This window comes from Daphnia pulicaria, chromosome 7 (genome assembly GCF_021234035.1).
Source record: "Daphnia pulicaria isolate SC F1-1A chromosome 7, SC_F0-13Bv2, whole genome shotgun sequence".
NCBI classification, from domain to species: domain Eukaryota; kingdom Metazoa; phylum Arthropoda; class Branchiopoda; order Diplostraca; family Daphniidae; genus Daphnia; species Daphnia pulicaria.
Window position 1 is genome coordinate 7505082 of NC_060919.1, and position 8861 is coordinate 7513942.

General features: G+C 37.3%; 2 protein-coding genes and 1 long non-coding RNA gene across 3 annotated transcripts; 2 read left to right on the forward strand and 1 right to left on the reverse strand.

Annotated features, from left to right (window-relative positions):
• The first annotated feature begins 209 nt into the window (after positions 1 to 209).
• LOC124349323 lies at positions 210 to 494 on the forward strand. Its single transcript, XR_006920275.1, has 2 exons — positions 210 to 342; positions 410 to 494. It is a non-coding gene; the product is annotated as an uncharacterized LOC124349323 (long non-coding RNA).
• Positions 495 to 1139: 645 nt separating this feature from the next.
• On the reverse strand, positions 1140 to 3737 carry LOC124348374. The gene is made up of 6 exons (XM_046798571.1): positions 3272 to 3737; positions 2649 to 3209; positions 2419 to 2574; positions 2226 to 2357; positions 1841 to 2160; positions 1140 to 1777 (listed from the first exon to the last, which is right to left on the reverse strand). Exons 1-6 carry the CDS (start codon positions 3420 to 3422, stop codon positions 1514 to 1516), a joined length of 1584 nt encoding a protein of 527 aa, XP_046654527.1. The 5' UTR covers positions 3423 to 3737; the 3' UTR covers positions 1140 to 1513.
• A 578-nt stretch (positions 3738 to 4315) lies between these two features.
• Positions 4316 to 7966, forward strand: LOC124348569. Its single transcript, XM_046798794.1, has 3 exons — positions 4316 to 4982; positions 5060 to 5593; positions 7565 to 7966. The coding sequence occupies exons 1-3, from the start codon at positions 4800 to 4802 to the stop codon at positions 7964 to 7966; spliced, it is 1119 nt and encodes a 372-aa protein (XP_046654750.1). The 5' UTR covers positions 4316 to 4799.
• Positions 7967 to 8861: the final 895 nt, after the last annotated feature.

Genomic DNA, 8861 nt, shown 5'->3' on the forward strand with positions numbered 1-8861 from the left:
TTTCGAAAAAAAGATGGCGATTTATGCTTATGCGGAAAGAAGCGTTGCCTCCTTACTGGATCGCCGAAAACCCCGAAACCTGTTCAACTGTAATCTGGCAACCCTTAGCCATTTTCCGCTTTTCTTTATTGCCTTCCCTCTCTTTAGCCCTCCTCTGCTCTCTGACGTCTTGGTCTGCTATATAACTCAATCTCCTCATTGTAGGATTTTGACAAGAAGAAAAGTAAATTGATATGCCTATTCGAAAATGGCTGAAAAATACTTATCAGAAATGAAAAAAAAGATTATGTAATTGAATGTTGTGAAGAAAAGAAGGCTGAACTTGGGAAACTTCCTAGAAAGGTACTTTTTAGTGCTAATCTTGTGTGCTTCATAACTTTTTGATTAACGTGATTTCATTATTTTTTAGATTGTTAATATTTTCAAAGAAATCTTTGAAATAGATTTCCAAATTTATACTATTAGACAAAATATACTTGCAGTATACCATTTAACTCCATTTGGAGTATTTTAATTGGAAGTAAAAGTATCTGATAGAAGTGATACAATTGAAAATGAACCCGAAAACAGGAAGTTTTTTGAATACCTTGTGGTAAGAAATTATGGTGATATAATAAGGCATAATGCATCCCTAGCAAATATCTTGCGTGGCAAAACCAGTTTTTCCCGGGTATTTTTCACCAGTTTTAAGATAAAACCCCATGTTTTTCCCCTGGTGAGAAACCGCTTGTTTGCGTGCGGAAAACGGTTTAAAACTAGTATTTATAACCGTTTTAGAACCCACCTTCCATATAATACTGAGAGGTAGTACAGTGAGCAAAAAGGTGAAGAAAATCGGTATTTTACTGGTGGTAACTACGATTTATAAACCAACCTTCCGTAAGAAAAAAAGAGGTAACACAGCGAGCAATAAGGTGAGAAAAACCGGTAATTTTCTGGTAGTAACTATGACTTATGAACTAGAATTCAAAAATGGTTCCAAGTACCCTACTTTTTAAAACTACTGAGCTTCCCCTTCTTTTTTTCAGATAGTTTACTATTAAGTTAAAAAGACGAAAATGGAATTGAGAAACCATCAGCGTTTATTGCGTTTTGTCTTTGCATATGAAACAACCATAAATAAAACCAAAGTACGAGTAACTGCGAAAGGCAATAAATTATAAAATGACAATTTTCTGACTTCAGAACGACACTGGCAAAGAATAAACGTCAATTCAAGAGGTTTGAAACGGTGTTGAATCTTCAATTACAAAGATCTGGTGCTCGAGCAAAAGCAGGCGGAGGTCTAAAATTAACAACTTATTTTTCTAGAATAGTCATGTAGTTGTAGAGAATAACCGCGTCACTGTCATCATTTGCATTTGTAAGCTGAGGAGCATCTGCTGACGCATCCGTCTCCAAGGCACCTCGCACATTATTCTTCTTCCTGTAGTTTTTGGCATTGTATTTCCGGCAGTTTTTTATCATTTCAATTAGCCTCCGATGATCAATATTTGCAGTGTTCCGCGAAAGATTAAAAATGTCTAGAGCAACTAAAATAGAAAAAACATAGAAGGAAATAAGGGCTGTATGTAAGCGCAAACAAAAGATGCTTACCTCCTATATCTAAAAGCATATTCATCAGACCAGAGAGTCCGGGCCTTAAGTAATTGACCCGACCAACACTACGCCACTGTATTTTCTGACTAGTTTCGTCACATAAAAACAAACGATACGCCTGGTTTACAAAAGCGCCTATTGATTTGGACGCCTTATATCGCTCAGATATGAAGAAAACCTGTGGAGAAAATAAGATACAAAATTAATTTTGAAATTTAAAAGAAAATGAATAGCTTCTAACCATGCTTATTGCAATTGTTTTGTCCGAGAGAGCTGTGTTGGTAGCAATGAGTTTTTCTACTGTATCGAAAGAAACACTTCCGAAGTTGGACTCCACGATCCATCTATGGTAGTTGGCGTGCTTGGTAGCTTTTAAGGGCAAATCATTTTTGAAAGACTCCTCCATTCTTTTAGAAACGGAATCTAACTTTTCGATTACTGTACTTCCAAGCCCATCGAGCTTCTTTTCTACTTGCTCAATGGCTCTCATCAATGTCTGAACGTCGAATGATGAAAATGCCTGAGATGACTGATAGCCATTCAATTGCAGGAGATCGCCACCTGTGCGAAAAGGTTTCAATAATATAAAAACACTTGAGAGAAGCACGAAAATGAGGTTCAATTACCGTTTGCCCATGACAGTGGAGTGTCATTATTTCTGTTCAAGCTACGTGTGTAAACAGCATCCAACCTCGTGAACTCATCACAAGTAGTAAAAGATGGAGGACTTTCCAACTCTTTGTCATGATGGCCAACACCTAGCAACAACAAAATAGTCAAGGGAATACGAAGTAGTAAAGTGAGGAAAATAAAATTTACCAATATTCGTTGAACGTGTTATAACGTCGTTGTTTTGAGTGCCATTCAAATATGCCCCATGTCCACGAGTTTGTGTTTGTGAAATGGACGGCAAAGCGTTGGAACCCTGTATATCAATATTATTCCGATTCTGCTCTTCTTCATCTTGTACGTGGCCTGTTTGCAAATTGAGACGACGTATAAACATGATCATCATATATACATTCAATTAAATGAAAAAAAATAATCACTTGTAGACGGTAAAGGTGCTCCATTGTTGACCATTCCACTTGCTTTGTTAATAGCTCCACATAATGCTGCTTCAGTTCTTGTGCCAACATCATGCGGTTGTGGACTAGGAATAACGGACGGACGAATAATACTGCTGCCGCCACCACTGCTACCATGGGGCGCCGGTACAGCTGCATTCGGAACTGGCATGGATGAGTTGTTCAATGAAACCAACTCAGAGTTGGTGGTGATGTTGCCCACACAAGCTCCAACATTTAAGTTCGTTGGGAAATTTTCGAAATCAAACCGGGTGTTCGACTGACAAGATCTTAAGCTTTGAGTCCTGATGGCAACAGCTGGATTGAGGTTGGAGCTGGACGATGGTGTCTCTATTAGAGAATTATTATTTGTTCTTCTTTCCTTGCCTTTTCCGGAAACCTTCTCTTCCAATGGACGCTTTTGAGCTGCCTTCCTTAATCCTCTGCCCAAAATACGATCACTGTCGGAAATAAAAGCGTCTGACAGTATGGGTTGACCATTAGCTGCAGCTTTGGCGGCCTTTATTGCTTTCGTAAATGTAACTGCATAAATAAACATTACGGTACAAACAGGTGTGTAGAAACAAATACATTAATTAACTTACCAGCCTTGGTTTGGTTTAAAATGGCATGAATATCATATTCCATCCACGATTCGAATGGTATTTGGAATCTTCTGAATGTCTTCTCTCCCCAGTCAATCGGACTTTTACCCCCAACTGTGAATCTGGGTTGAGGATAAAGTAGATATTCCATGTTGCTCGATATCCATCCAGTTGGGATAATACTGTGCACTTGTCGCTCTATGCGGTCTTCTCCACATTCCACTGTGGTAACAATGAAAAACTTCACTTCACTCGATGAGTTACCTCCAAGTGGATGACTACCAACTTCAGGCAAAATTTCATTGTACGTTCCCTTCCAGAATTGCTGAATTCTTCCACCCTGAGATAGAAATCATTAGTTACAGTAAAGTGAAAAAAAGTATTATGTTTCTAAAATTTCAAAGAAAAAGACCTGAAATGTTTCTTCGTCAGATGAAAACGAATCATCTTGTGGTTCATCACTGTCACCAGAGTATGCCATCTTCAATATAAAACGCTGTATTATTCTGAAAAAGAACCATTAAGAAGTTAATTAACTGATTAAATTTGCAACCACGTGTGAAACATGTGATTACCACGTGAGAAATTCACAAAAATCGAATGACGGAAAAAAGTAAAAATCAAACATGAAATATGTCATCTCACAATCAATTTAAATTTTGAAACGTGAAGTTTAAAGAACAAATCACATATTTCGGTGAAATTTTACCTGAAAAATCGTCGAATTAGGTACTTCGAAAAATCACGAAATTTGAAATCGAAAGCAGGCTTAGGAACACACAAGTTTGCCACTACGTCACAAAATGGAGTTTCTGCACGCCACCGTTACTGAGAGATCTGGCATCTTCTTTATTATTTAAATCTGATATGAAATCCATTAAGTCTTGATGAATAAATTTTTAATAAATTACTGCATTTTAATTCGATATAAGAATAGGAAATATGAATTGAAACAGATAAATCCAATCTGTTGGTCAAACGTAAGTGGCAACAATGATCTCTAGGAATGTAGCAGACGCTTTTCATTTTGTGGAGCGCATGACAGTCACGTTTTTCTTACTTCCTACTCTGTGCTAAGTTAGGTTTTTTGCAGTTTTGAACTAGAATAGTTTTGTCAAATGTCCGAGTTGTTACCGTTCATTGATGTTCAAACTAATCAAATACTGATGATTGCTGGATACTTTAAACGTGAGCCCAAGAAGAAGACTGGTAACGTAACAGCGGAATATTCAAGAATCTTGCAAAGAAAAGCACGAAAGTACATCGACGAGTGGCTTATGAAAGGTGTCCCACCAGTTACGTTTGATAAATTAGCAAGATCAGCTCAGAAAAGTCATATGACATACTTGTTGAAACTGTTGATAGAATATCAGCCTCTTCCAGCCTACGATTCATTGCCAGCTACAGGCCAGCAGTTACTTTTTATAGATGGGAGTGATGTAGTGAATCAAAGAAGCGCACAAACCTTGACATCGTCACAAACACCTAGCTCTACTGAACAACCGACGAGAAAAAAAAGAGAAAACCGATGCCTTTACCCCCTGTTATAAAATTGGACGACGAGGGCAATTGCCTATACGTGCACTTTGGGCTAGAAAACGCATTATGTGGTGATTCTGTTGGCATCTATTTTAAACACGCGGATATTCTCCAGTATGCTGGCATCTATAGGACAAATCCTGAAGCTTTGCCCTTTTGTTTAAGAAACAAGGTAATTTTTGTTTTTATTTGATGAAAAGGTTGGCAAAAAGTCGTTTATTTCTGATCTCCTTTATTTCGTTTTCCTAGATTTACAAGATGGATAAGAAAGTTGAAGTGGAGCAGGCCAAAGCATTTCTTCAAGGTCGTCGCTTGGATGACACGGACAACGCAGTTTTGATCTCTCGTCATGTGACACACTTTGAGGTGGATTTAAGTGCGGATGGAGTTCAGTTTTTCGACAATTCAGATCAGTCTGAAAGCATCCCTATCTGTATGATAGTCCATTCAGTGAGTGAGTCTACTGATCTATCCAAGTGCAAGCGTATTTTACTTAAAGTGCGAAAACCTGTTATTATTGGCGTTGCTTATTGTAAAACAAAACCAGACGTGAAGAAATTCCTTGCCCCTTTGATTCAAGAATTAGTGCGACTTGATCCGACGAATCTGGATGACCAAGTTACTGCTGGTCGACAATTTACAGTGTCAATTCGGTGCATCATAGCCGATTGGCCTATGCGATCGTATCTTAAACGAATAAAGGGACATTCAGGATATTGGTCCTGCGAACGCTGTATTCAGGAAGGTGTACGATGCATTCATCAGGAGAAGAGCCGAAAACTAGTATTCAATTTTTGGAACTGAACGCCCCCCCCCCAAGAACTGAAGAGGATTTTTTGTCATATTGTGAAAGCGATGAAAGTAGAGATAACCACATAACTAATATTTACGATATTAGTCCATTTGTAGGATTGAATGTTCCAATGGTTACTGCATTCCCCATTGAACCGATGCATACAATGTATGCATGTTGTTTTGGCAGATTACTAAAGGGAATAGTATCAGTTCAAAAGGAGGGTAAAATAAGCAAAAATCTTTTGTCTTTAATAGATTCGAGACTGCGACTTTTCAAAAAGTGCAAGCCATTTGAGTTTAACAGATACCTTCGATCACTTAAAAATTGCGTAAACAAGTATAAGCATCATGAATTCAGAGATTTGTTGATGTACTTGCTTTTTTTCAGTATTTAGTGGCATTTTGGGTGAAAAACAAATTAACAACTTAATGTTGCTTCAATATGCGATGCTCTTAATGGGAGGGTTTAGCCCAAACCCGGTACCAAAAGAGGATGCCTTGCGAGCATCGCGTGTTTTGAAATTTTTTGTTCAGCAACTTATCGATTTTGGCTATCCAATCAAGCCGACTACACACGCAGTTATTCATCTTCCGGAAGACGTTATTCATTTTTATTGTGGAATAGAATCTTTGAGTGCTTTCCCTTACGAAAATTTCTACAGATTCTTTAGAAACATTCTTTCTTCGGGAAATAAACCTTTAGAGCAGATAAGAAACAGATTAGTAGAAAGATCGAAGTATCTTTTGCCCACTTCTTCTGATGGAATGATCATTAATTCATCACAACAGCTGTTGTTGGGAAAAGAGCAAGAAATGAATTCTAGTAAAAAGGTCGTTTTAAGTTTCAAAAATGGAAAAGGGCCCGATAAGGAGAAAAAAATCACGTTCCACGATTTCGTTTTATCAAACAAAATCCCTAACAATGTTGCTCTAATGAAAAACGGAAATGTAGTCGTCTGTACTGATGTCATCGAAAATCCCCCGGAAAGTAAAGTGTTGCTCATCATTGGTTCCAAGTTTTCCTTAAAAGAAGATGCGTTCCATTATCCTTATCCCTCATCTACCTATGGAACTCATATTGTTTCTATACTTGAAAATAGAATAGGTGAATGGAATTTAAATTGCCTACAGGAGAAAATATACGCATTGCCGCATAAATTAAGTGATTATACTGATTTGCCAGACATTAGAACAAGCACTTGTAAGTGGTTTGTAACTCCTATTCGCCACACACTGCCTATGTAAATTTCCTCCTGTCAAATAATACATAAGTTCTACTGTTTCTTACAACTCCACGCGATTTATGTTTACATTCTTTTAAAAATCAAGCAGCATTTTCAAATTTTAATGCAAGATTCTGATCATATGAAACTGCTGAGCACGCTGAGGAGCATTCCTCATGAGTTGTATCTCATTTTTACAGGGATGGGTCTCATAACAAAAAAAAGGACGGTGGAAAGAACCAGTTAAAAACTGAGTAAAACACGGTGAATAAAACCCGTTTCTCAAAATGATAGTGAAGGAGAAAAATACCCTTTTTTAACGGAAAACTGAAGGTTCTTAAACAGTGGAAATCACTGAAACTAAAATTTACCACGTTTAAGTACTAGGGATCTCATCCATTATTTAAACTTTTTTAAAAAATGTAACAGAGTACCGATGAGGATTTTCTAAACATGTGCTGTGTGTTTTCAAATTGCACCAAATTAGCAGCCATACACCGACGTAGACAATTGTTGTATAGGATTTCTGAATTGCGTGAAAAACGTCAACAATTCTTTGGTTTGAATAAAAAATCTTTTTATCTCAATTATTTCTAAATATAAAGGTTACCTTTTTTTAGATCAATTGAAAGAACATGACTTGGTGACCGCTCTAAATGTTTTACCTTTTGAAGAATCCAACATAAAAAAATTGGAATCAAAAGTGAAAAAAACTAACCAACTAATTTTTTGCCAGTATTGCAAGAAAATTTTTATTGTATCCAGCAGTTTTTCAAGACACTACCAAACTCACAAATACCAAGAGTATAAGAAGGAAATCAAACTGCATTTGGATGAAGTTACCAGATTGTCGATTATTCGTCAACTGGATCATAACCGTGGCGCCGGTGATGTGGCCAATCGTTCCATTCCTCGCAAAACTGGCCCAGTGCAGCAGCGTACCCTGTTTGATCCTGTCAACCAATACGATAATTTGGTCGGCAAACAGTCTGGACTAAGTCATCAAAAAGTGGAAGTTATTGACATATCCAGTGAATTTCAAACTCCTTCGGTCTCATCGTACGCCAGCTCGTCGTGTGAGAGCCTGATCAAATTTTTACGGGCTTTTCAACCGTCACTTATACCCATAAAACGATAATCGATCGTTATTCCGTTATTTTGAAGAGCAGTAAAAAGACGAAAGAGTTTCATTGTGTTTCTTTCTGCATACTAAAAATATATTGATAGATTTCCTCTGGATGCGTTCAGTTCAGAAGATAAGATCAGTTCCAGGACAATTTTTTTTTCAAATCTGAGTTGATGCATTTTATTGCTTAGGGGAGGGCGGGCAACACGCACACAAAAGGCTTTATGTAACACGCACTAAACTCAGATTTAATTTTTCAAATTCTAAATTCTTTTTTTTCCTCTGCTGTTTAATTGCCTCGTATATACTAGTACACAACTACTTTCCCTGACAAGTAAACTGCCCGACCAAAACACTACTAGACCCACCGGTACTAAATAATTGTTCTACAGAAACATTGTGTAAACAAAAGCGCTATCATCTGTATAAACACAAATTGCGGTAGGTAGTGGTCTATGATGTCATATTTAAAAAATTCATTTCAGCGGGATATGGGTAGATGGTAGATAAATGCAATTTTGGAAAGAAAGGCCCAACCATAAGGCAATATTTTTCTACAGAAATAGTTTACAAAGAAGAGTTTTACCACTTGTATATACACAAATTGCAGTAGCCAGGGGTCTTTTCAAAATTTCACCTGTATTAATTAAAGAGTATATTGATCAAGACTTTTAGCAGGTTGGGCACCGACCGTATTTTGGGTAATGGATGTACTATCGCTTCATTCTGCGAATTGAACATCGTAATCATTGGAAAAATGGCGATAATAATAAACAATTTGATCAGAACTCTACTGACGTACATTTCATAACCAATTAAGGAGTGGACCCTTTTCCCGTGGCGATATTAAGTCCCAAGCCACTTGTTGTCCTTTCAATGTGAATCTCGTATTGAATCTCAAAGACTT

Excerpts from the sequence above, each read along its gene's own strand:
- LOC124348374 (XM_046798571.1), bottom strand. The coding sequence starts at position 3,422 with ATGGAATATCTACTTTATCCTCAACCCAGATTCACAGTTGGGGGTAAA. Across the intron at positions 2,358-2,418 it reads AACACGTTCAACGAATATTG|GTGTTGGCCATCATGACAAA; the intron begins GTAAATTTTATT and ends TGTTGTTGCTAG. Across the intron at positions 2,161-2,225 it reads TCCACTGTCATGGGCAAACG|GTGGCGATCTCCTGCAATTG; the intron begins GTAATTGAACCT and ends CTTTTCGCACAG.
- LOC124348569 (XM_046798794.1), top strand. The coding sequence starts at position 4,800 with ATGCCTTTACCCCCTGTTATAAAATTGGACGACGAGGGCAATTGCCTA. Across the intron at positions 4,983-5,059 it reads CCTTTTGTTTAAGAAACAAG|ATTTACAAGATGGATAAGAA; the intron begins GTAATTTTTGTT and ends TCGTTTTCCTAG. Across the intron at positions 5,594-7,564 it reads AGGAGAAGAGCCGAAAACTA|TATTGCAAGAAAATTTTTAT; the intron begins GTATTCAATTTT and ends ATTTTTTGCCAG.